Raw genomic sequence first — 27,767 nt, 5'->3', positions numbered from 1 at the left:
ATTTGGTACTATTGCCTAAACCTAAATGCATTAACAGAAGAAAGTATTTACCATTTAATACTAAATGCAAGAAAGAGGAAAATGTGGGCAGTTTGGTCCTGTTTTGTTTAAAAGATACAGTGATGGAACCTAGGCAATATGCCTCCCAACATTGCAGATCCCAGGCTGGTGGTCTTTCTGGGGAGCACTTAATATGTTATTTCTCTATACTGGATATCCATTGCTTATATTATTTTCTTGGTGAGGCTTTGGGACCCTCTTTCTTTTCTGTGCTGTGGTGAGCATTGCAGAGTTAGTAGCAATGTCTGTGCTCACAGTAACTGACTCCTTCCATGGTACAGTCTGCCTTCTGGTACAGCCCATAGCTCCTCCTGGCCTTTTCCTTCTCATATATGCTTGCTTGTGTCTCTGTCATTACCTCCCCTGATCTTGTATAAGTAGCTGGATAAAGTCAGTGTATCAGTATCAAGCAACATGGGATAGCTGCTCTCTCCTGCTGGTAGCAGAAATGCTCAGCCTGATCGTGGCCAATGTACATGCTATCCCTCCATTTAGGTCTCAAGTACTTGAGCCTTGTGCACATCACAGCCCACACCTGGACCACCTTAAATGATGCAGCATGCTCAGCCCCTTCCGAGTGTGTGCATAGGCTTGCTTCTCAGGGCTGACTACAATTAATTAAAAATGTCGAAGGCAAGCTTTTCCAGTCTGTCATTTTGGATATCTAACCTTTGTGAGGACTTTCCTGTTTACCTGGTTCCTCGAGAACTTGCAAGTGTGTCTCCAGTGAATCCAAGGCAGCCCCATAGTCAATGGCTAGAGACCTGTCTCTGCCCAAGCTGTACATGGACGGTCAGCATGATGACAATGTCTGATACGAAAAGCTGTGTCTGGATTAATGCTATCCAGCCCCCCTCCCCATTTCAGGCTAAGCTGCTATGTCCTGCAGGCACACTGGCTTGTTCAGTCCTGTTGGGGACAGGAGCCATTGAAATGACAGCCATGAGTGCTGGGTGCCCCTCCAAAGGGCACAAGGGGAGCTGGGCGAAAAGTAGGTCACATGTGCCTGGGCGATGTCACGCGGTTCCCACCCCAGGCCAATGGGATGGGTGGCCTCTTTCGGTTGAAAACAAAACATCACTCTAATTTTTCTCTTAGCATTTCATCTTCTCTAAACGGGGAGAGTAACCATCTGTCTGGCTCCCACACCCAACTCGATCCTCTTGACCCCACGGGGCTGCTTTGTTCGGAGGTAAGGGGATTCTGTGGGCCTGGGTGAGTGGTCAGCTGAGCAGGACAGGTGGCCGAGACTGACAGAATCCTAGCTCAGATCTCCAGGTGGTGTGGTAGAGCCTGCCAAGGTCGTATGTGTGATGTGTTGGGAGAGGGTGCTGAAGGAACTGCCATGATGGTGCACAGACCTGTGCTGGGCAGTGGGAAGAGCGGAGCTGGGTTGTATGTACTAGCGGCTTTAGATATTTCCATAGTGCGTCCTCCGCTTTCATAATGCAGTTCTTTGGGGGAGGACCCAGAGCATTTTAATTTCCTTACTATTGAGGTGGTGTTATTTGCTAAAAAGAAAGCATACAATTTTATGGATGTTTTGTCGGCTAGAAATACCAGCTATGGAAAGGAATATGGTCTCTATCCTTGACCATATGAATCATCCTTAGGAACGAAGGTCCAGTGCTGTCTGGATCAACTAGTTCCTTCAGTCCTGTTAGAGACTTAAACCTCTGAAGTTATTTGGAAAGTTATTTGTTTCCACGGGTAAGAGTACTATGAAGCTCAAACTCAGAACCCAAATAGCAAAAGATCTGTGCACACATATTATTAATAAATGGAAAAGTATACTTTGGAGTTTAATATTTACATTGAGCAATTTACTAGTTCTCTTATTGCCAGGCAGGACATTGAACATGATCACCACCACCACATGGTAAAGTGTTTGTGAATGTATAGTAGTTTTTAAATATTTATAGAAACAAATATACATTTTATAGCTTATAAATAACAAAATTTCACATTTTTCCTGTCCTGTAAATGAGCTCAAGTGTGCAGTGCCTCAGGATGTTCCAATGTATGCGTTTGGCAAACAAGTTGCATGTTTAACAAGCATATATGTGTTTGCAGGATCTAGCTATATCTCCCATATTCAGACATGGGGAAATGCTTCCAGAAATAGTGTACCAGAACAAGAATTGTAGCAATTTAACCTGAGTGTGTTCCACCAGAATTTTTTTCCTTTCAGATGAAATTTGTGTTTATTCTAGTTCTCTGGGGAACATGGGTGTGTGACCAACATTGTAAGGATGAGCACCAGATCTTTGGGTTATGCCTTGTGGTCCATCTCTGTTGTGTGGCACAGTAGCTATTCCCTTGGTGACAAAGCAGGGCTCACAAAGACTCCTTGTACAATCAACCTACAGCCTTAGAGTGAATCTTATATGTTTTCTAAAGAGTATTTCTTTAACTGGCTACAATCTTGAGGGAGCGGAGAGTTTCATTTGTTGGGGTTTTTGTTTGTTTGACTAAGACAGAAATGCGCAACACTTTCCTTATGTGTAGCTGTTGATCTGATGCCTGGAGAAAGCCCCATCCACTGATGCAGTTTTAGCATTGCCTCGCTCTTTGTCCCTCCTGTAACGTGGGTCCTGGAAACCAGACTAAATGTGAGGACTCACCCGTAACATGTGAAGACAGTTGTGTCAAGCACACATGCTCATGTGACATTTGAAATCATAATTTTTCCCATTATTTCTTAGGTGAGGGGTGAGGGCTGCTGCCTCTGGAAATGAACCCATTCCTGCAATGTGGGTATGCTTTATGTCCCCCATACCCATTAGGAAAGATTACAGCACAAATATAGTTATACAGAAGCAATAGAGCCATGTCCTGGGGTGGTGCACAGAGGAGAATCCTAACCCAGACTGGAGTGCCTGACTCTGTGCCTGTCCTCTGTCCCCATGCACACTGTACTGTTTGTCCACATTGCCCTCATCATATTCATTGTGCTGAGCGGTGGACTATGTGGGACTTGAAGGGCCACCTATGAAGTTTGGTCTGGTAGTATCTTAAAACAAGCCACCATCCCAGTATTCTGTGTCTGAGATGTATGTGATGTTCCAGGAGACAGCTGAGCCCTGCTCAGAGGCCAGAAGCCCCAATAAAGCATTCTCTCACTGAGAAGAGGGGCCTGGAGAAGATTTGCAGTGAGGAGCACCCCACAGCTGAATACATCCTGATTCTGATGGAGTAGGCTTCAGAGGACCAATGTCTCAATACTGGGAGCTGGGATCAGGAGGTCCCAAAAGTGCATGGGGCCCTCCTGTTGCAGAACTGTTGGGTACAGTGGTGCCTACCAGGTGTTCCAGTTTAGCCATAGAGCATCTGGCCTCTGTGTTTTGGCTGCTGTGCTTATGAACAGAACAGGTTTGTCCAGGTGTGATCTCTGAACCTCCACCATCCCCTTAGGACCCTGTAGAGATGCAGAGTCTGTTCTGCCTGCCTCAGATCAGTGAAGTCAGAACCTGGGCTGGGTCATGTAGGACAGGCCTCCCTGGTGGTATATGTCATGACAACTCAGAGTGAGAACCCCTGGTGTGGTTGTGACATGAAAATTTAAAGGCAGGACTTCTGCTGCAACTGGAGTTGGATGTAGAGGATATGGACTTGAGTACCAGGTCTGAGAGAGCAGAGGATGCTGCTGCCTATGAGTGATTACTGGGTTGGATGCGAGCAGACCACTTAGTGGGGCATTTGAGGTCGAGTCACATTGTCCAACCAGAGCTTTCTGTAGGAAAGGACACAGGCTGCACCCCCCCTCCCGGTACCTATTGGAGCTGAGGCTTGTCTCTGGAGATGAGGAACACACTTGCTAGAACTCAAGGTTAGGAATAGCATAAGCCCAAGGCCAGTGCTGGAGCAGGGAAGATGTGCAGAAGCTGTGGCTCCTGCTGACTCAGAACTGCCACTGGGAAAGGTAGACAGAGGCCACTCAGTGGAGTGGTCTGGAGAGGCGAGGAGGCTGCAGTAGCTGCATTTGAGCTCTAGTCAGATGGCCCTAGTGAAGAAAGAGCCTGTCTGTAGCTGGGAAACCGGCTGTGGCAAAGCTGAGGGCTGAATGGGACAGCCTAGATGCAGACTCTGTCTTCCTGCTTCATGGCAATGAATGCCACCTGCCTCCTCCTCCTTCACACGGGCACACACTTTCTAACTGCTGGTGTGGGGCACAGTCATTACAAACAATGTGAGGAGAGGACAAAGAAACCTGCATATGACTGTGCTTGCCTGGCGGTGGCAGCACACACCTTTAATCCCAGCACTTGGGAGGCAGAGGCAAGCAGTTCTCTGAGTTCAAGACCAGACTGGTCTACAGAGTGAATTCCAGGACAGCTGGGGCTACATAGAGAGACTGTGTTGGCGGGGGTGGGGGGGGGGATGACTCAGAAAGGTACTCATGGGACCTGAGTTCAATCCCCAGAACCCATGTGAAAAGCCAGGCATAGTGGCATAAACACTCCAGCACTGGAGGAACAGATAGGCAGATCTCTGGGAATTCCTTGGCCAGTGAGAGACTGCTCTCAAAAACCAAAGTGGGTTGCACCTTAGGAATAACATCTGAGATTGTCCTCTGGTTTCCACATGGGTGCATGGGTACAAGTGTGCATTAATGCATATGATGTCTGCACACACGTGCTATCAGGAAAATAATCAAAACATCACAAAGGATTAGGGGGCAGGAGAGAATGTCTGGTTTTGTTTTGCTATAATCAAAGTAACATTTAGATCACTAAGAATGAATAAGCTAGTCGTCAATATTGGGTCAAAATGCTATTGGGTCAATTAGTCTTTTTTTTTAAAGTACTAAATATAAAACTTCACACAACTTTTGGTATAGAATAATGAGCTACAGGCATAGAAATTACATGCTGACCTTTTTATATGTCTGTTTTTGGAGAAAGAGTTGCAGTCCACACACACACACACACACACACACACACACACACTCACCCCAGAAAGCCTGAGTGCACAGTGGACAGGCAGGAACACTGTTGGCTCATCACTCAGGCAGCACCTTTCCAACAGTGCAGTGTTGCAACAAAGCACAGAATCCTAAGCAGCCGAACAGATGAGTGTGCACAGTAGGAAGAAACTGACAGGCAACCTTGTGCAGGTCGGCAGGAGTTGGGATGGCAGGCTTGGTTGGGTGTGAACTGGCACTGCTTTGTGGAACGTGGCTGGTCATGTCTGCCAACATATTAGTGCAGACACTCTTTACCCATACCGCTTTTGATGTAAGTCAGGTCTCTTCCCTGGTCAAACCTTATTGCACAGAGATCCATGTCTGGAGTGGTTTATTAAAAATAATCAAAATTATTATTAAGTAATAATTCCCATAGTCAGGGCATGTGAATCTTGGCTGAAGTAAGTCCTAACACGGCCCCATGGAGACTTAGCCTCCAGACAACAGTGACTTCTTTCCTTGGCTCAGACAAGGTGCTGCTGAAGCCATCAACGGAGACACCGCAAGCACTTGTAGTGGTGTTCACATCATGTAGCTCCGGTTTGCAGTATGATCTGTGGTACTGACCAAGACCCATGCTGCCACCCAACAGCATAGTGAATCTCGGTGTCAAAGAGGCCAGGCATAGAGGAGACAGAGGGAGCTCTGCAGTACAGGGCCCTTAGTGGCTCCTGGCAATGCCTTACTTTGGATGGGAGTGTTGTAGGTTATCAATTATATTGCATGGTAAGTGCTGAGTGACATTTGAGCTATCCCCTTCACATTTGTGGCATTATTGTGCCTGTGCTTAAAGTGTAAGTCCCACACATATGTAGTATGTGGTACTTGTGCAAGGCAGGGCTAGGCAAAGCCCAGCAACTCAGATGTGGTGTATGGCTAGCTGGGGTCCCCTCCAGAGTAATTCACTGTCATTACTGTTGTTCTTAGAGAAGACTCTGCTGTGCTGGCAATTTGAAAAGCGTGTTTGGGTTGACTGAGCTGGGGGATGATATCAGCACAGTGATGGATCCACGGCTGTACAGGTTACAACACTCAAGGGTCCCAATAGCCCTACTCTGATAGGGCATTCTCTTCCTGACCAGTCCCTGGGCTGTGTCCAGTGAACAAGTCTCCAAAGACCTTGGGCCCACAGCACCAGGAGGAAAGGAGGAAGGACCTGTGGCTGAACCACAACCGAACATCACAACTTCCTGCCTCATTGCTTCTGGTAGGGACCACACGGGGTCTCCTATAGATCTTGCTCGGTAATATTCCTGTTCAGCAGCCTCCATAACCTACCGAGCTCTTTGTGGCGGAATTCAGTAGTTTTAACTCTAAGGTATCATGCTTGGGCTTTTAAACTTATTTTGCCTAGGCAGTATTTAAGTTCATAAATCTGCATTTGGGTTTTGGCAAGTAAATACAGCATTTATTTTTTTTCATCTACACATCTATTTCTTTGTCTATAACACACTGAAATAGAAATGAGCCAAATGCATCCAAAATAAATTAAACAGGCAGCAGCGAGGCTTTTGGGATTAGACCATGAGCGGATTGAAGGCAGAGTGCTTCTCTGGGGCAATGCTGTCTTGAGGATTAACTCTAATCCTGAGCTGCAGAGGAGGCAGGGCAGCTCAGTGCCGTCACGTGGAATAGAGACTCCATCCTTGAACTGCCTTTGTACAGTCCCCTACTGAGCCAGCCCAGTCCAGAGGTGCCCTGGGATCATCTGGTACACAGTATGTGGCGTGAGGGAGATGCTTTCACCCTAGACACACACATAGGGCATTTCCAGGATGCTGATGTGTGTTCACATGTATTCAGGTCCTTGGCAACTATGAGATTTGGGTGCAAGGACTTTATGAGTGGCAGGGCGAGGGCAGGGGTCTTAGGGAGTTTCTGGGCTGCAACCTCTGGCTCTGGTCACTGAGCCATTAGTCTGTGAATCTCTGGGGCCCTCGTGGGCCTTGATCTCATGCTGATTTTCCCTGGGTTTGGCGAAGCTGTCTCCTGTACAGTGCTGCTGAGCCCAGCTGTCGGCTTGCTGAGGCTTATCGCCTTAATTTGATCCTTCGTAGCCTGTAGTCACACTGGAAACTTTACATTTTTCTTTTTAGTTTTTTTACCTGTTATTTTTTAAACCTGTCATTTTGTTTCAGATTTATCTAAATTTACTTTTATTTGTATTTTTTCAGTATGTTTATCTTGCATTTTTTCTTTATGTCACATTGTCTTTACTTTTCAAATCATTTCCTTTCTGTGTACCACTTATTTCATTCTCTTTAAATGTTTTGCTCATATGTGTCATTTCTATTGGTAATCTTATTTTCACTTCAGCCTTTCATCTTTTTTCCTTTTTAAAAAAATAATTTGGAAAGATTCTTAATAATTTTAGTTATGTTTTCTGATTTTTTTTATTTTATCTGAAATAATATGCTTTTTGCAGGGCAACAGTGAAATTATTGCCCAGACCTTGCAACACAAAGAAATGACCTATCAATCTAATTTAGCTTGTGTTTTCTCTCAGGGTTAATCATGATCAATGATTTTGTCTGTGTTGATGAATAAATGTTCTGAAATCATTAATGTGTGCATCCATGGGGACACCCTCCCAGGACAGCTGGGAGCTATGTTCCTCTCTTGCTCCACATTGACCTCCATGGAGATCTTCATGATCTCAGCAGCCGCTGTCCTTGTTGCCTGCAGCCTCACGAGGACAAGCCTGCTAGAAGCCCTGACCTGCAGTGCGAATTCCCTTCCCACGCGGGGTTGATGGGCCTGTGCCCAGCCACTGTCAGCTGTGTCACCACACTGTGGACAGCTACCTCTGCCCTTGCCCTAATCCGTGTATCAAACAGGCAGTAGTCTGTCTGCAGTTTTTTTCTTCCCACTGAGGAGGCTGAGCTAACCATGAGCCTTCTTAGGACAGAAAATCTGCCCCCTCAGTAAGCACCTTTTGGCACCTACAGTACCCTTTGCATTCTCTGAATAGACTTTCTGGGGTGGGGATGTCAGGGAAGGCTGCCAGTGCACAGTCCTGACGTGGGCAGGGCATCCTATCTCTGGACAGCCCTGTGAAGCTGCTCTGTCCCTTCATGCCCCCTGGATAAAAAACCCAACCGAGGAAGACACTTCTCTTAGTAGAGCCAGCAGCGGGCTACCACTGGGCAGAATGCCTGTTCTCCAGTTCCTGCTGGACCACTTGGGCACAGAGTGTGCCAGGGACTTGAGCTGTATGAGACAGTCTCAAAGAGGCTCCATCTGACTGACTTCTAGTAGCCAGTTTTAAGTTATAGCAGGTTAGGCTTCAGTGCTCACGTCCAGGATTTAGCAAAGAGGCTCATCCTTGCCTGTGTTCTTCTGCATCTGTTATCTTCTGGAAGGACAACCATGCTTCCTGCCACAGGGACACTGTTGCTTTGAAAATGTGGGGGAGCCAGAAGCCATCCTGGAACAGAACCCTTGTGACACTCTGAGAGCAGGGCCTAAAATTGCTGCTCTGTGACACCATATTATTAAGGGAGCAAGCACACGCAATAGGGAGGAAGAACGTTTGTTCCGCCAGGCAGCAGTGAGATTGTCTAGCAGTTTCATGTCACCTCTGACATGCTTCTTGCACCACTTGGCATGTGTCTTGAAGGAGTAAGTGAGGGGCAGTGACGTGGGATGGGGTCTCCCACCAGGAGCAAGTTCTGTGGCCCAGTTCAGAGATCCTGCAAGCTACCCTGGACACTTCCTGTAGCTCCTTCCACAGCTGCCTAGGGATTTTTCCCCCATAAAAATATCATTTCCTGCTTAGCCTTCTTGCTTTTCACACGGGTGGCATCTTCTCCTTCATTAGATATGTTTAAAAGCTTTCTTAGTTCCTACACTTTTCATATGCATTAAGATATTATCTATGGTTCTTTGTTTTAGTAATATCCGGAATTTGGAGTTCTTCGGCTTTGTCACCCACCACCAGTAAAAGTAATAACAAGGACACAGATGTGACACCAAGCATGTGTGCAGGACATTTGTGTGCTAGGGAATTATCTTCTCCTGACTTAAGTGCTTCCTGCTATTTCCTTTGGTTTGATATGATCAGTGAGACTGTAAATTATATTTGGTGCTTTTCCACTATCTGTGCAGGGCTACACGTTTGTCCAGATGAGTATCCTGTCCAGTACCCACATCCTATCTGGTGTCTGTGTTACTTTCCTACCCACCCTGACTGCGTTCCTTGCTTGAGTGTGCCGAGGACTCTGCCTGGCACATGGCGAACAGCTGTTAGTGTTTAGCCATTGCTTACTAAAGTGTGTGTGGGTACTGACTTTCTTTCTTTATTGGTTACATGGACAGAATACCTGATCTTGTATTGCCTATCCACCCCACACTCTGCAAGGCACTGTGCAACATCAGTCTACTTATGAATTGCTGACCCTACATATTACCATTTAGTTTGGACTATTAGTTAGCATTTCTGTCTAGACAGAATTTGGGATTGGATCTTAGTTGATACACATGATCCATTTCATTGTTTCTCCTACATCTTTCCCAAGCGAACACACGCACATACAGGGATGCACATGAGCTGGGAGTGAGTATCCTAGCTATACCGCTGCTCTCCAGTGCTTCCTGATAAGACTTTTGCTTTTAAAAAAATATTAATTTATTGCATGTATGTAGGTACACATATATTGCAGCACACATGTGGAGGTAGAGGAGAAACCTATAGGACCCTGTTCTCTCTATGTATCATGTCCTGGGGAAATGCATGCAGCATGGCCTTTACCTGCTAAGCCATTTTCTAGCCCTTCTGTTAAGATTTTGTTGTATTTTAGTCATCCTGGTAGGCGTATAGTGATAGACACTGTGACTTTAAATTGCTTTTCCTCTTAACTGTTGAGGCTGACTGCCTTTTGGGAAACAGCCATCCCTTTGTATCCCCTGGGGTATTGGTCCTAGATCTACCCAACTCTCCAAGATCCCCACACATCCCAGAATTCCCTAGATGCTCAGTGAGATGCTATAGTGTTTGATGGAACTCTCCCACATCTTTTGTATGTTCTTTGTATTAGGTAAATTAGAATACCTAATGCAATATAAATGCTCTGTACACAACTGCCAGACAACTGCCTCAAATAATAATAAGGAAAAACGTTCAGAACAGATACAGTTTCCTTTTTCCAATTTTTTTTTATCTATTGGTTGGTTGAATCTGATTACAGAGGACCAAGTGGTCACACAGACCGCCCCTTCAGGATGCACCTATTCAAGTCTTTTGCCCCCTTTTCTACACAGAGCATAGAGATGCTCCTCGGTTCGGAAGCTTAGCAAAGAAGCAACGTGCAGCAAACGTCTGCCCACCGACTGCTTTTCCCTCTGGGGTGGGAACACAGAGAATCTTCATTCTAATGTGGCTCATCACCTCATTTGGTCTGAGCAGCTAATAGCTTTTTAGGTGTGACAAGCCTTGTTCTTCCCTTGTACTAATACCTCGTGCTGTGCAGAGATTCCTGTGATGTTTCCTGTTGGCCTCACTGGGATTGTTCTGAGGGAGACTCTGGAAGGGCGTGCTCGGTCCTCAAGTTCCTACTTGCGGGTCCTCTGACAGGCTGTCCCCTGCTGTGCCATGGTTTGAGCACCAGGTTCTGACTCTTAGATCCTCCATCAATTCGTCTCTTCTCACACCACACACCGACTCACTTGCTGTGGCTGTGTGTAGAATACTAAAACAATGAGTCTTCTGGGTACCACAGCATCACAGCGCTGCCCTGGACAGGGAACTGCAGATTAGGTCAGAAGTCCTGGGGATCGTGTTACATGGTGGATGCTCTCTGTGGGCCCCTGCTACTGCCATCGTGCTCCTGTCCCCAGGAATTTTTCAAATTTGAAATGAATTTTCCCAAAGAATTGGCCCTATAGATCAGTTTGAAAGAATCAATGTCCTCAGCTCTGATTACTTGAGTCTGTCAGGTCCTCTTAGGTCTTAAGTACTTCTCCATAATAAGATCTGGTTTTCTATGTAAAAATTCTGAATATCACTTTTTTAGGGTTATCTCCAACTCTGAATTTTTTATATTCTTCCAATTGTATCTTCTTAAAACTTAATTTTTAACCCCAGCTGGAATAAAACGTTAGCTTAGTCACTCTGATAAGATCCCTTATGATGTCATCTGTAGGTCATTTGGGTTTCATGTGCCCACCTTATCCTGTGTACTGTTGTTCTTCCTTCCGGGTTTCTCACCATGTCCACAGTGGGAAGGAGCATCCACTACGCATCCTAGAGGGCCATTCCCTGGAGCCCATTGCTTGCAAGTTGCCAACTCAGTACTTTCCAACAGGAAAACAGTCCCTTAGCTAGAACTTCTAATCTAGTTTGGAGATGTCTTGGGATTCCTTGTTGGGAGCTACATGTAGCCCTAGGTAGCCCAAGGCAGGCGCTGGTCCATTGCAGTTCTTTCTGAAATCATCAATTATGTACTTAGGTCACTGTTCCAGGTTGCGCCTGACTTGCAGATAAGATCAGAAAACATGGGGTTCGTTGCTGTTGCATGGTGGACAGTCTCCATGGGCTTCTGCTTAGCCCAGAATGCACCCTCCTGCTCTCATTGTTTCCAGACATCCTCTAGTGGTGGCTAAACTGGTCCTTTCCCATTCAAGGAAGTTGTTGTGGGTACTCTTTCAGGACCATCCCTGGCTAGGGATATCTCGCCCCAGCCTCTCCTTCATTCTCTCAGAGATCCTTAAGCCACAGGGAAATTCTCTCTAAGTGTCAGACTTCAACTTCGTTTTCTAGAGTGTTGGTCTGTATGCAGCATATAGATTTGTGAGGCATGACAGGGTCCGATATTGACTTTGAACCATGATTCATTTAAGCTGTTCTAGCCCCAAGTCTGATTTCCCCATCAAGCTGTGCCCCGCTGGTAATGATCCACCCACCCTTGATGCTTGGTACCCGGTGAGAACTGCAGAAAGATGAGTGGCATGGGATGTTCCAGAATCCCTTTGTTGTGGGCCTCTGGAAAGTCTGCTGTGGTTGGGTTCCTGCTTTTAATAGAAGAGCATGCTGGGAAGCTGCTACGTAGGGTGCAGGGCTTTGGCATGAATGGGAGCTACAGTTTGGTGTCTATAATGTCAGAAGATTCAGCTTAGCTCTTAGGCCTACCCTGTCTCTACATGAATGATATTATAGATCTTGAAATTGGTATTTTAAAAAGTGAGGACATTTGAGAGGTATGAGTGCTATGGTGGGCTGTATATTAGGACCCTCTTTCCTGCAGTGGTACTGAGAGCTGTCAGCAGCACTCAGTGGAACCCGGCCCATTGTTAGAGAAGAGCTCCGTAGGTTCCAGACCATGCCCGTGTATGGCCTTCAGAGCAGGATGGAAGCAGTGAGCTCACTAGTCCTAGCCTTGTCACTTTTTGTCCTGGTGCTTGAGTGACAGCTGAACAGTCTGTTTAGAATGCTGACTGAAATCAGGGTTGTGTAAGTACCAAACATCTTCTAATGCTAACTGTGACTGGCAAGAGCATTAAATTGCAGAAACCTTTCTTAGCCTGGATGGCCTCAAGGAGCTACATACATTGTGAGTTTCTCAAGGAGAATGAAGCAGCTAATCAGCTCTGTCGGCTTCCGCTGCCGTTGCCTCATGCAGCCTGATGTGGGCAGTGAGCTGTTAAACGCAATAAATCAAATCTGTTTGCTTTTCCCCATCCCACATCCCTTCTAGACAGCTGAGGCCCTGGGTGTAGCCCTGGACAGTGCACAGCTAATGAGAGAGGCCGGAGCCATTGGCCTTAACAGGCGCTCACTGTGGCTGCGCGGTCACTGACGAGCTGCTGGGAGCACTCTGCTTCGTTACCTCTGTGAGAGCTCTTAGAAAGAGGGGCTCAGGGAGGTTGCGCCCACAGTGGAAGTGATTGCTGGTGCAGGATCCAGGATGCCCGATAGCTATTTCTGCTTTTCCCCTGGCGTCTACTTCTTCCTGAGAAAATCTTTCCATCCAGACATTTAAAATATACGACCTCTTTCCTCCAGTCTGAACCACAGGGCTAGCTTTCATTTTTGAGCTGTACGGAAATAGTGCATAATGGGCCTACTGGTGGTCCAGAGCCTGGCCTGGAATCTGCCCACTGGCTCTCTGCATAGCACATCCTTGCTTAATGTAATGCAGAGGTGAACATGCCGCTGAGCTAGGACAGGAAGTGCATGTGCACAGACTTGTGTGCACCGAGCACACTTGGCTGCCGTGGCCGAACAACACAGCAGTTCTTGCTATAGCAATCTTTACTTTACTAGCATTGATTGGCTCAAATGTTATTTCAAAGAAGGATTAGCCTATTTGGTTTTTCAGAATTTTATTATAGTGTTTCTGGTTATAAACAGATTTTCTTTCCGTGTAGTGAGAATAAAGTGGCTCTAGTAGAATGTAGCACATGCTACTTTTTCCTACTGACCCACTGTGCCTTCTGGGCAGAATGTGTGGGGCAGCTGCTGAAGAGCTGTGAGGTCAGGGACAGCTGGCAGCCCGGGAGTAAACTAGAACTCAGTCATCCATTTCCAGCCTGGACGCAGAGGCAGCCCTGCCCAGGTACACGCTAGAAGTTCTGAGAGCAGCACTGTATGTGGAGCAGGCAGGGAGCCCTGGAGGATGCACTGGAAGGATTCCACTATTTGCTTTCCTTTCTTTAATTTTTTCAATTCTCCGTGGCTTCTTCAAGGTAGTGATGGCCAGTAGGTCTAAACATGGAGGAAGGGGAATCCGCTGGAGAGTAAAGACAAGACCCAGTGTGCAAGGACTGCAAGCATCCCTTCTATTTGTCTCTGTCAGCTCTCCCTGGCCCTGGAGGCACATACAGTAGCAGGCAAGCTAAGACTGGCTTTTTCCCAGACGGCATTGGACTCTCAAAGAGGATGACCACCCCAGGGCTTTGCTTTGATACTCTGTTGTGCCCTTGTGAGCCCAACTTGACAGCATGTGCTGGCACAACAGAGTGTCACTGTGAAACCTCTGACGTTACTGTAGCACATGGAGGCCCTGGGCCTGACCCTCTGGGACTTCTACCTAAGATTTATGTAATATTTGAAGCCATATGATAGTGCTCAGAGTGTCCACACTTGACACAAAAAGACAAAAGCCGAAAATCTCAACCTGGTTGAGAAAGGGTGGGGAAAATAATTGGCGAATACCAGCCAAGGATGGTCCAAGGCATCACCAGAGCTCACCTTCTGAAACAGGTATAAAGGGAATACAAGGTGCAAAAAGTGAAGATTTTAGAACTGAAAAATCTAATAACCAAAGTGATGTATTGTGTGGCCTCAGTAACAGAGGGGTACAGGGGCCAGTCTATGACGTGAAGACAAACATTGCCAGTAACCAGACTGATGGATACGAAGCAGATGGGTGAAACTGAATAGAGCCTGAGACTTTGGGACAGTACAAGGATAATGCTGTGCCTGTGGGTTAGTCACTCAGTAGCCCATAGTCTGCGTAAGGTGCTAATACTCGAAGGCCTACTAATTTTAAGTAATTGAAATTTACCTTCTAGCTAGAATGGAATTAAAATGTATGTCAGCGTCCAAATATTTGAAATATCAAAGCATGTACCTCTCAATAATGTAATGGGCAAAAAGTATCAACGGAAATTGGTTGTTTGGACAATAAAAAATAATGTATTCAGTATTCAGGGCGGCAGAGGAAGGAAGATCTGAGTTCAGGGCCAGCCAGGACTACATAGAGAAACCCTGTCTTGGAAAAAAAAAAAAAGTATTAAAGATTTTTCAGAGGAAATACCAGCAAATTCAGCCTCTAGAAAGAGCAAAAAAGAAATGCTTCATTGGGAAAAAAGGTCAACGGTCTTGAGTTTCCACCTGTGGAAACTTAAAAGAGAAAAAAACCAGAGCAACCACACAGAAGGAAGGAAAGGCTGAAAAAGAGTCAGAGACCAGAGAAGTCAGGGACAGGACCCAGGCTTTCACACTGGAGCAGCTCAACCAAGAAAGACAAAGCAGGCATTACATTCAAGAGCTTGAGAGATTCCCATAGAGGGTTTTTTTATGGGTTGGGTTCAAGACAGTTTTCCTGGTCCTGTTCACTGGCCTTGGGAAGAAGACCGCTGCCCCTCCTCAGTATGCCTCCTCTCCTTCCTGAAAATGGATGGATTCACACTTCAGGTTGAGCCCTGAGTTGAGAGAATCGTCACTTGGAGGCATGGGGCTGATTTCCAGATGTTCTGTCAAGATTTGCCTGGGCACCTGGCCCACCAGGGTTCCGATTCCACATGCTTTGTCCTAATATGGTTGAAACTGTCCCAACCCCTACACTTAGAAATCTGTGCCCCCTCCATTGTACCCTGACCCCAGCAAATCCTCAGTGAGTAGATGACACTATAAACAGGTGAATGCCCTGGGGCACCATGGAGATGTATCTGTGATTATTGATTGGCTCTTACGGTATGGATGCCAAAATCCAGTGCCAAGTCCCGTCTCTAAAATGATACAGTATTACATATAACATATGCATATCCTTCTGTATATTTAAGTTATCTGCAGATGACTCACAATACATGGATACAATACAAATATTACATAGGTTTATGCCATATCATTTGGAAATAATGACAAGATGTTATCTGTATGTGTTCAAGACATGCAAAACATGGGAGAATGATGCTCCAGCTGCACACTAGAGAGACTGAGACTCTAAGCAGAAGGCCCAGCAGGAGGTGAACTCAGTACACTGGTAGGCATGAGACAAATTCAAGGCTTACCTTGGGGAGCCTTCTGGGAATTTCTAGAAGGAGAGGTTTCAAATAGCAGTTGGTTAAATCCAAGGGTGTGGCCAGAGCCCATGGGTTTTGGGTACTATATAATCTTGAATGTGTAAGGGCATCAGGATCAGAATTTCTTAGGTTCTGGTTTCAGAGGGTTCTATGAAGCCACAGAAACTGAGCTGGGTTAGGTATTCATTGTATGTATTGTCTGTTCCTTAAATATGTTCTGAGCTCCTTTGGACCAGGAGTAGGACTGCTGTGGTCTGGGTGTGGTCTGGGGGATTCTCCCAAAGGGCCGTATGTTAGAAACTTGGTCCTCAGTGGAGCAGTGTTGAGGTAGCGGGCTCTGTAATAGGTGGGGCCGAGTACAAGACAGTTAGGTTAGGGAGTAGCACCACTAACAGTGATTGATGGAGTTCCTCCAGGTTATGAAGGAGGCCGTCCCATGGGCTTAGCCTACTTTGCGTGTGGCCATTTCCCCTTCTGCTGTTCTGCCATGTTTTGAGGCAGCCAGAGGCTCTCTCCAGAATGCAACCTTTTTCTTGTTTGGAACTTCCAGCTGTCTGTGCCGTGAGCCCGGTAAGCCTCTTTTGCTTTATTAAGTAGCAGCTCAGGATTGTTACAGCATCACAAACCACACCAACACACAGCACAGTGTGGTGACAGACCCAGAGAAAATGGAGGTCCTAAGAGTACCCTTCTGCAGAAGTCCCTGGGACACAGTAGAGAACCAGCCATCCCCAAAGGGAGTCGGGAAGCTGCGTCAGAGGAACAGGGGTAGTGGTAGATGAGACCTTGTGGGCAGGCACTTAACTCTAGAATGAGTGGCATGGAGGTGGGAAGATGCGTCAGGGCTCCAGGAGGAGGTGGAGTGGTCTTCCCTCTGGTACTCACTGGGTATCAGGCTGTACATACCCCACCATGTGTTCCAAAGCAACAGTGGTGGGAGCTAAGAGTGTAGCTCAGTGCCTGTCCGACATGGAGTCTGCTCTCTAATGTGCACATGTGTGCGCACGCACACACACACACACACACACACACACACACACACACAGAATGTCTGGGCCTACACACAACAGGTCAAGTTTGGCCTTTGGTGGTAGTTCTTAGACTTTGTCATTTTAAAAACCTTGTATGAAATGTGTTAAATATTTTTTTCTTATATTGACGGGACTATATTTCTTCTGTTAATCTGGTAGCTTGCACTGGTTGATTTCCAAATCCTATTATACCATGTATAATTCTTTTCATATATTGCTAAGTTCCACTTATTAGTGTTTTCTGTGTACAAAGTAACTCAGTCAAGCAAATTAATATAGCCATTGCCTCATATACTTATAAGTCAATGATTCTCAAGAGTATGAAATTGTGAACTCTAGTGACTGTGCTATAAGATACATGGTTAGCAAGCCTTCCTCATGTCTAACAGAAACTTTATACCCTTTAACCAGAACTCCCCAAACTCCACTTCACCCGTCCGTTCTCTGCTTCGAGTTCAGCTTTTTAAGATTCCACATTTGAGTGCGTTTGTGCAGTACTTATCCTTCTGGGCCTGCTTTGTTTCACTTTACACAATGTCTTGCAGGATCATCCATGTTGGACCGAATGACATGTTTTTATGGCAGATTAGTATTTCACTGTGTATATGTATAATTTTCTCATTCATCCATGAGTTATTAGACTGTAGGTTGATTTAATGCCTTGGGAATGGTGCTGCAGTGAACATGGAGCATAGATATCTGACATATAAATTTCATTTCCCTTAGATCTATGCCAGAGTGCAATTGCCATGTCCTATAGTGGTTCTGGTTTGATTTTTGGAAGAATTTCCATACTGTTTTTCACAATGGTAGAATATGTACAGTTTTTTGTTTTGGGGGGTTTTGTTGTTGTTGTTGTTTGTTTTTCGAGACAGGGTTTTTCTGTAGCTTTGGAGCCTGTCCCGGAACTAGCTCTTGTAGACCAGGCTAGCCTCGAACTCAGAGATCCGCCTGCCTCTGCCTCCCAAGTGCTGGGATTAAAGGTGTGCACCACCACGGCCTGGCAGGTAGAATATTTACAGTTCTACCAGTTGGGTCCAGAGTTCCCATTTCCTCATTACCATTATTTTAGTCTCTTGATGACAGCCACTCTGAACGGCTTGAGGTGGCATTTCATTGTGGTTTTCATTTGCATGTTCCTAACCCTTATTGTCCTTAGATTGAGAAATGTCTACTGAAGTGCTTGCCAACTTCCTTATCTACTTTCTTATAAAATGTACTCTATATGTTAGATATTAGCCCGTATCAGAGGTTTGGTTTATAGATATTCTCTCCTGTCTGCTAATTGTTTCCTTTGTTGAACAAAGACTTTTCAGATTAATTTAATCCTGTTATCTAGTTTTGCTTTTGTTTCCTATGCTTTGGGGATCATTAAAAAAAAAATTATTGCCCAAACCAACACCACAGAATTTTTCCCCTAGTGATTTTCTAGTTTCAGATCTTACATTTAACTCTCTAACATCCATTGTTTTTATTGGTGTGTGTGTGTGTGTGTGTGTGTGATAAGTACCCAGTGTTACTCTTCAGCATATGGATACTCAAGTTTCCCCAGCACCTACTCACTGTGCTCAGTTTCCTGTTTCCAGTGTAGGACTGGATGTTTTTAGTCTACTCTCATTTTCTAAATTACACTATTTACATCGCATGTAAATTCATGCCGTTATTGAAATGTTAGGGCTCAAACTTGTCATTTCTTTTTTAGTTTTCTGTTTATCCTTTTACCTGACTTTTAGGGTTTCCTCCTGTCTTCCTGGGAGTTATTAAAGCTTTCTTAAAAATTCCATTTTGATTTGTTAATAATTCATGACATCATTTTATCAGTTTGAAGGGGAGGTAGAAAGCTTGCCTTCCTTTATCCTGCCCCAATATGCTGTTCATATAAGACAGTGCAGTAACTTTTACTTTAGCTAGCCATCAGAAATCATTTAGACACAAGAAACAGAGGCCTGTGGTATTTACTCTCATTTAAAAGTTCTCTTTTTCAAAATGACAATTATTAGCACAAACCAGTGGCATTCCCCATGTTTCCTTGGGGAATGTGTATGTGTATGTTGATCGTGCCCGGCTACCCTTTTTCCCTTACCACCTTTCCCCTGCTGGGTTGGTTAGCCCCTCCTACCACTGTGAAGGAATTCTCCCAAGCTGTGCTCCTGGAGTGGAGCCGCTAGCAGCTGTTTCTTGGTTTTCCTTCATCCTGGAGCTGCATCTTCTCCTTTTCTCCCGCAAGTCTACTTTTCTGGACCCACAGTTCTTATGTAGCAACCTTTCCCCCTCAGCCCTGCCTGTCCATCTGCATCTCTGCTGTTCTGTCGTCTAGACCACTGACTTTGCCGCCTGCCCCTACCCCATCACTGGCTTCTTACATCCACGGTGCCCCTTCTTTATGTCTTTCATTAATTTAGTAAGAATTTTGTTTCTCTGCTGAGCCAATGGCTTGACAGGTAAGAGTGCGGTGCAAGCATTGAGGACCCAAGTTTCGGTTTCAACACCAATGGAAGCTGCCTGCTAACCTGGCCCCGAGGGAGGGGGATCTCTGGGGCTTGCTGGACACCTGACCTGCTAAAGAACACAAGTTCCAGAGACCCTGCCTCAAAGGAACAATATAGAGAGTGACAGAGGAGACACCCAATGGCCTCCATATGCACAATGCATACACACATGTACACACACCACCACACATGAAGAATAGGCCTGGTTGTTCATAGGATCACTGTTATGATGGCTGACTCACAGATGTCAGCTGATGTTGATGTCTCTGTCATCTTGGGATTGGCTTTGGCTGATTGCCCTTCATATACTTTGAAATCTCCATAGGTCTTGGCACGACAGGTAATTTCTGTTGAAACCTGAGCATTCGGGTGTTAAGGGCTGAGGCTGTAGCCCTTGGCCTTCCTTCTCAGTTTGTTTCTCCTGACTGTGTCCTGGTGGGAAGGTGCAGGTTTTCTCCTGGCGTCTGTGGTCATCTAGGCATGCAGAAACTCCTACTCCCTTGATGATCCCCCTGGCCTTGCAGAACAGCATTGTTCCTTCCTGCTTCCCACAGCCTGCCCCTGACACCATGAGCCAGAACTTGTCCCTAAGGTCTGAGTGCTTCCTGATGGAGGGCAGGAGGTGCCTGCAGCTGGGACCTGCTTTCAGGAGAGTTTGACTGGATGGGAGATGCCGCTTCTGGGTGTCGTCACACCTATTGCCTCCTGCAGACCTCTGCAGGGCCTCAGCTTGACACTTCCATCTCCAAGCCTGAGAGACCCCAAAAACCTCACTTGTTCTACAGGACAGGTCTTCACTCCCAGAGAGTTTCTGTATCCCCCCCCCACTGTGGTGTGTGTGTGTGTGTGTGTGTGTGTCTGTCTGTCTGTCTGTCTGTCTGTCTGTGTCTGTCCTCTCCTCTGATGCAGAAAGGCACTGGCCCAAGTGACTGATCACTCCTGACAGCCTGCAGCCGAAAGCACCAGGGGCAGGCACTGACCTACTTTCTCCTTCCTGAGCTGGAAACATTTATGTAACAGACAGCCACAGGGCCCTGCTATCCCCATGATGGGTAGGAGATGCCCCAGACTAGCCACAGTGTGATCCAGTTTATGGCCCTTGCAAATCAACCTTAGCTGTAACAGGGCTTTCCGTAAGAGGGCTTGGCTTGTCACAGGCTGTCAGCATAGGCATGTGTTATTTGGTGTTGCATCAGTCTCCTGAGCCCAGATGCTTGTTTTCTTCTGAGAGCCTTCTTTGTGAGCTCTAGCCAGGGTCCAGCATTCCTCGGGGCCTGTGGAAATGTCCCGGCCAGCAGAACTCATCTGCTGTGCATTTTAACCCAGAACAGCGAGCAGCCACATCAGCTCCCAGAGAGTCCGACCTCCTGTAGAGCTGAGGTTCTTCATTCCTGGTTTCCTTCTTTCGCATGCTCGCCAGCTCCACAGCATCTCCTGAGAATGGATAGCTTGTGTCTCTTGCTTCTAGAACCTTATCTGATCCGCTGCTTCCCCAGCCACTCCCCGAGCCTCCACCGTCAGTCCTAGACCTCCCTGGTGTATGCCCTAGCCTAGCTAGCACTGTTGGTATTTCCCTGATGGGGGCAAACCATCCTCTTGCTTGCTTGCTGGCTCCTAAGTACTGGTCCATCACTGTGGAGAACTCAGTGATGAGAGACAAGAGCTGCTCACCAGGAAGGCCTGGTCCCAGGTCGCCCACGGTGGCACAAAGTCATCGTGTCACTTTCCCACAAATATTCCGGTACCTGAGCTGAAGCCTTAACTTATCCCGTGAAACTGACCATTAGAGGTCGTCCACATAAAGCCTGTGAATGGCACAGACCAGCACTGTGCAGGCAGAGCATCTTAGCTTTTGTGGGAGAACAGCAGCAGGTCAGCAGCCAGAGACTGAATTCACAATGGGGAAGGTTGCCAGTAACCGCACATAAAGGGACACAAGTACAGGAGCCTTCTAGATAGTTGTAGGCAAAGAGGGGCTCTCAAGGGGGCGGGCCAGGGTACCCTCAAGTCTGCCCCCTGATGTGACAGGAAAGTAGACAGAAGAAACACGGGGGCTCACCAGGCTGGGTAGCCTAGCACTGGCTTTCCCCAGAGCGCCTCAGGCTGCCTGGCATTTGAGAGGCCATGATGAAGGAAACTGAGTCTACAGAGTTACATGGTTAGGACACAACTCTGCGCGTCTCCTATGGTGGTGACAGTGGCACACCCCTCTCCTGGAGGCCAGAACATGGTTCCAGGTCCAAAGAAGAGTACACGTGGTCACAACTGTCCCTTCTTGTTCCAGGTGACGCCATCTGGGCCCCATCCATCCTTCCTCACAGCACCCTCAGCACCTTAAGCCACCACCCTGAGCTACACTTTGGAGGAAAGATGGAATCTAAGGTCTCAGAAGGTGGCCTGAACGTAACCCTGACCATCCGCCTGCTGATGCATGGAAAGGTGATGTGGGGCAGAAACCAGGGCACCGCCCACCAGGGATTTGCTCTGTATTCCTTGTGCTACACAGTCTCAGAACTGCAATGGTGTTGCACGTGCAGTACAAATTACACCTTTCTTAGAGCTACTCAAGACTGCTTGACCTGGCACCTATACCTCAGTGCCCTAGTGCCCGCATCTTGTAGGAGGGTGCTGTCCGGCATAGCCAGTCACACCTCCCCACCCCGCAAGACAAGGCTGGCTCTGTGTTCTCTGCTTCTACCCTGAGAAATCTAGCTCCCAGCTTTTATGCAAGATTTCCTGCCAGGGGTGGCCACTAGAGTGACAGTTCTAGGACATCCACCTTCCCAGAAAGCATGTCCTCTTGCACTCAGACATGCCTTTTCTGTGGTGGAGAGCATCCTCCCCTCCCTTCTCGTAGCACACCCCCACACAGTAGACTGGCCCCTAGTTCCTGTGACAGAAGGGCTGCGGCTAAGCACTCCCTCCTTGTTTCCTGAGCCCGGGCCACACCTTCCTCTTGGATCACAGCAGCTCTGGATTGCTGAGGGCCTGCTTATAGTGGGAAGAGCAGGTCAGATTTTGAAAGAAGTTATTTCCCTTGGCAGGAAGTCAGGCTGGCCCTGCCCCAAGTGACACACCATGATAACCTTGCTGGAGCTGGCCTGTGGGCTGGGACAGGCTGGGAGCACTGGTCCCTGCAGGCATTGAAGTACAACGGCAGAGTCATGGGGACTGTGCTAGTGGCTTCTCCAGGTGTCCCACATTGGAAAGCAAATCACAGGAGTTGAGGTGTTCGTTCCCATCTGTCTGTGGCAGGGTTTCCTTAAGTGTGTGGGTGATTTTCCCTCCTGCCAGGCAGTTTGTTGATGAAGCTAAGCTCTGTACCTGATCAGCCCTGGTCAACTGGGTATAGAGGAGCTGGGCAGCCCAACAAAGGCAAGTCTTCTTCCCTAGAGTTTCGGCTGTCCTGTGGGGCCAGTGAGTGGCTCAGTGAGAGAGTGCCTGTCTGGTACACACAAGGCCCTGGTTCCACCCCAACTCTGTAAAGACCGTAAATCCTCCTCGTTCAGATAGACTGTTTTCTGAAGCCTCAGCCCCACGGTGCTTGACATCATCTTTGATTTTTTTTTCCCTACAGGAAGTTGGAAGCATCATTGGGAAGGTAATTAATGAACTCTGCCTTTCTCGGGGTCTCTATAAAGTGATAGACAAAGACAGCAGTAACGGCTGGTGCTGCCTGGCCCCAGCAGGTTCACAGCCCCGGCAGGCATACTGTGCTAGAGGAAGTCAGGGTCCCAAGGAGCTCTGCCCTGACAGCCCTGTTCATGCCCTCTCCTTGCCTAAACAACAGTGTCATGACTCTTGTTCTTGGCTCTGGGCGAACCATGCAGGGAGCATTCTTCTGTGCACTGGCAGGGTCAGTCACCACTTTGAAGCTTATTCCTACCACCTCTGTGGCTGGTACATCTGGGTTTCAGACCCTGGGAAGTGTCACCATTCTTGCACTGATCAGTACTCCTATAATCAAAATGACCTTCAAGAGCTTAGTAGCTCCTCTTTATAACTAAAGCACGAGGCGTTTCCATGGGAAAAGGACCAGTGAGAAGCCTGTGTGAGAGAGCAGCTGAGGACCAGGCGCTGCCCTCCCAGCATGCTGTATTTTTTTTAACCCTTGCTGGGCATCCCCTGGCAATAGACCACCCTGGTACAATATTTGTGGTGCTGTCATGAAAATGGGCCTGATTCTGATCAAATTCACAGCAGCCAGCTATACCTCTGGGTGGCTATGCCTCCTTTCCCATGCCTTCGTTTCTTCTTCTGAGGTACCCCAGGATTATATGGCCCAACAAGTAAAGAGACCAATTAACTCAAAGGGGCAGGCAAGGACTGGGAGTAGACTAGAGGCAGAGGCAGGCAGCCCCTCACCATGCTAGTAGCTTCCAGCATCCAGGATTGGGCTGAGCTAGACCCATGTTCCCTCTGTGCACCTGGCAGTGACAGACTTCCTTCTCTGTGTCTCCATTTCCAGAAAGGAGAAACGGTGAAGAAGATGCGTGAAGAGGTGAGTGTGCTTTATTCTAGATGACGTCCTATCCCCAGGTCAGGTTGGCCCGGATGGGATGGCCCTGCTAGTGGCTCTCATGGACCTGCCTGTGTACCAGGGATGCAAGGCAAGGAGGGGAAATCTGTCTGCCATGCTCCGCATAGAGTGTTCAGCTACAGAGGGCACAGGTTTTCCTAGCAGTCACTAGGATTCTTACTAATTAACATTCTACTCTGGTAGGGCACGGAGGCACATACGTGTAACCCCAGCCCCAAGGAGATAGGGACAGAAGAGCAGAAGCTCAGTGCCAATATCCTCTCCCACTTCACAGGGAGTTCTAGGCCAGCTTAGTTACATGAGACTATTTTTAAAAACAACAAAACCTGAAAATTCCAATTTGCTGGGATTTCTGGCAAGGATTTCACTGTTTAGGATGAGGTTTCCAAGCATGTCTCAGCACTAGTGTCTGCTTGAAGTTGTCTGCCAGCCCAGAGAAACTTCCATCTTCTGCCAGCTGCGTTTCCCCCTCTCTCACCTTAGAGTGGCGCCAGGATCAACATCTCAGAGGGAAACTGCCCGGAGAGAATCGTCACCATCACAGGCCCAACGGATGCCATCTTCAAGGCCTTCGCTATGATAGCATACAAGTTTGAGGAGGTAAGGCCCAGCAGGCTCCTACGCCCGTCCATCTGTTTGCCTGACTTGGCCCAGGAGCTGGCTTGTTTTGTGACAAGACTACCTTAGAATTCTCTTTGCCTGCAGTCCCCCGGGTGTTCACCCCTGCTTCTGTCCAGCTAGAGGATCAGCACCTTTTTCTATTCCTAAACTTGGCCACTTCTTCCACGTGCAGTGGAGAAGCCCGCCTCCTTTCTGTTTCCCAGGCACCATGCAGAGCCTCGGCACACAGGCCTCCCACCCGGCAGGGCACATAACTGTCTTGGGCTGCACTCAAACCTTCAGAGTCCCGCTGCTCTGTCTGCCACATGGCCCCAGACAAAGCCCTAGCTGGCGCACCTCCGGGCTCAGCTACACACCCTGCAGCAGCCTCCTCCCTGGGGACTTTAGAGAGCTGAGTCTTAAAAGGGAGAGAGGTGGATTTTCAGGTTGGGAGATATACACACACACACATACACACACACAGGTATATGTGATGCTTCTGTGTGCTCTAGTGAGCTACTCTTCATGTTCCAGTGTTTCCATTAGAGGCTGTGGTCAGATTTTTTGGGCTTTGTGGGTATAAGCAACCTCTCTAAATGGTAACAGTGGACTATATATGCAGAGCTTGCTGTAAAGATATCAATCTCCATCACATGTCACTGGGGGAGGGGAGCATTGTGTACTAGACACAGGGAAGATTTTAGGTATGCCCTAAGAATGGGTGTGGGTAGGAAAACTGGAGATAACTAACTCCCCGGCAGCCAGGCTTCCTGCAAGAGTCGTGAGAGCAAGAGGACTTGCTTTCTTTGGTGGTCCCTGACTTAGAATTGGGAGCAAGCATTAAGGAAACGGTGGGTACTCAAGCTTTAATCATCCTGGGTTGAAGCCAGAGAAGCTGCTATAGCGGTATGGGCCGTTCTCATGGCACCCGTGGCCTGGCCATCACCAGTTTGCATGCTGAATTTCACGTGTGCCCTTGCAAGAGGCTAGCCAAGGAAAAAAGACTTAAGAACATCAAAGAGTATTGTGTCTGTGTGTGGTGTTGGGCAGGGAGCAGGGTATCTGTGTCAGGTTCACGTGTCACTGGATCTAACGTTAACTGAGTTGTACAAATGGTGTCAGTGAGACTGGGTTCACGTGGAGCCCATGGGATCAAGCCGCTGCTTTTTCTAGCCCCAGAGCTAAAGCTGAAGGCCAGCATTTGTCCAGTTGTCAAGCTGTGCCTATTGCCATCTTTGCCACTACCACACCACGCTCTTCTGTCTTTGCTGATTTTTTCTTTGTATTAGTAGCTAAGCCTGCACCACTAAAAGTAGCAAGGGATGACTACCTGTGACATGTCTTTACTGGACCTGCTGTTCCAACACCAGGGCTGAGTCCCTACGTAAGCCTGAGCTACCTGCTTAAGAACCTGAAAAAGGAGTGTTTGGACCAATCATAATCACTCATTTGGCTAATCACAGCAGTTTGTTTGGACCAATCACTGTCTCTATGGTTTGTATTTGAGACTAGCCACAGCCTTGACTAGTGATATAGAATATTGCCTCCGCAGGGAGAGCACAGCCCCTCTGGCCAGGTTACAAGTAGCTTCTCAGGGCTTGCGATAGCAAAAGGTCTGCCTCAGCTATTCAAACAGCCCTGGGTAGGGCTGCCCCTTCAGGAGCCAGGGCAGCTGGCCCTGGTATCAGTTGTCTGAAGGTGTCCATGTGTATGCAGATGGCTGCTGCAGACACAAAGCTGATAGTCCTTTTTGCTCAAGGCAGTTCAGATAGCAAGAGAAAGTTCAGTGGCTTCTAATTATGGAACCAAAATTTCATATGCCTAATGCTTATAGTAAACTTGTGGGCCTTATCATTGATACTGGCAGTAATTTACAAAACAGTTTAGAAAGTGCCTTAAACGTGTCCTGTATCCAGGGATGTGGACTCACCTTCTCTTTGTCACTTGGACACAGCTTCACGGCTTCTAAGTACCCTCTACTTAGCAATCCTGGATAAGTAAGGTAACGCTGAGCCTCTCTTCTTCAAGACTCTGCCCTGGGAAGTGTTTGGTACAGTTGATACACTTCTGAGCCCATGATGACAGTGACCTTGCTAATTGTTATATTTCTCCAGGCATCTTTGCTGTTGCCCTGATTCAAAGAGCTTGGCTTCCATTTAGTGGCAGTTAACTCTCCCTAGCCACTGTGTCACCCTTTGCTGTGCCTTTGAAACATGCTCTTCTCTGGGAAGACGGCAAGCTCTAGCAAATGAGTTAGATAAGGAGGTTGGGATGCTATCTCAGAAGAGAGTCCACCATTGATAGTTCCTAGTGTACTGTGGTTGTCTGTTTAGCCCTCTGCTCTGAGGTGTTCTGGAACGACTTTTCTACTATATGGAATACTGGACTGTGGTCTGAGTTGAGTTACGGGAAGAAGGCTTAAGCATTAAGCTCCCTGGAGTTTCATTGCTGCACTTTTGTTTGATTTGTCTCCTTCAGTGAGGCTCCAGAGACGCTTTTCTTGGGGAGACAGCGCCTCCTGGTGGGAGGTTATAAAGAAGTACCTGGGTAGCAGCCTAAGCTGGTGATGTTAGACAGGGCAGTCTGAGGCCTCTCATAGTATCAGTGCAGATGTTGTATCAGCATGGAATCCCTAAACTCAGACTGACCAACCACAGGAAGAAAGTATCTGTAAGTAGGGGCCAGTATGGCCATAGAATTGGTTTATCTTGGGTCTAAGGGACTTTTATGTCAGGAATCAAGCTGAGACCCTCGCCCATTCTAAGTACATGCTGTCACTGAACTACACCTCCAGCCCTGAAAGTTTTGGGAATTTTAATTGCCTGTGATCCTTCTAGCTTCCCAGAGCACGATGGTAAGGAGGCAGTGTTAGTAATAGGGACCCATCTCCAGAGTTCTTAAGTGCTGGCTCCTACAAAGTGTGTGCCCTGACATTTGGTTGCTGTGCTCCCAAACTAAATAAAACCAAGCCATTTTTAGCAACTTGAATGGCTATAGCTTTCTGCAAGGAAATGCTTTGTTACCTCCTGAAACACACATATAGTAGCTAAAACACCCTCAACCCAGGAGACAGGAAACATATATAAAACCCACTGAGAGGTTCAGAAGGCTTGAGCGAGTCTCACCTTCTCATTCCGTCCATCCTTGTTTTGCTAAACAGGTGACACGGGGCCTGAAAACGCCCTCATTTGTGTCTTGCATCTCTCGCTAGTGTTTTCAAATCCTAGCCAGTCTTTTTCAGTCGAGGACAACACAGCACATAGCAGTCGCACCAGGGCCCCACAGGGAAGAAAGGTCATGCCCCAAGTCCACCGTAGAATAGCAAGCAAAAGCAGTCC

The 27,767-nt window shown here is 47.3% G+C and overlaps 1 protein-coding gene across 10 annotated transcripts in view; it reads left to right on the top strand.

Moving 5' to 3' along the window:
* Positions 1–27,767, top strand: part of Pcbp3 (poly(rC) binding protein 3) — a 183,206-nt gene that overhangs the window by 128,658 nt on the left and 26,781 nt on the right. For all 10 annotated transcript variants that reach the window (XM_026785593.1, XM_026785592.1, XM_026785595.1 and 7 more), the window contains 4 exons: positions 21,574–21,728; positions 22,867–22,890; positions 23,758–23,790; positions 24,313–24,429. In XM_026785593.1, coding sequence (XP_026641394.1) covers positions 21,574–21,728; positions 22,867–22,890; positions 23,758–23,790; positions 24,313–24,429 — 329 coding nt within the window. The remainder of the gene's footprint in view (positions 1–21,573; positions 21,729–22,866; positions 22,891–23,757; positions 23,791–24,312; positions 24,430–27,767) is intronic.

Source organism: Microtus ochrogaster, linkage group LG2 (assembly GCF_000317375.1).
Source record: "Microtus ochrogaster isolate Prairie Vole_2 linkage group LG2, MicOch1.0, whole genome shotgun sequence".
NCBI lineage: Eukaryota > Metazoa > Chordata > Mammalia > Rodentia > Cricetidae > Microtus > Microtus ochrogaster.
This window is presented reverse-complemented; position numbering and strand designations above follow the sequence as displayed.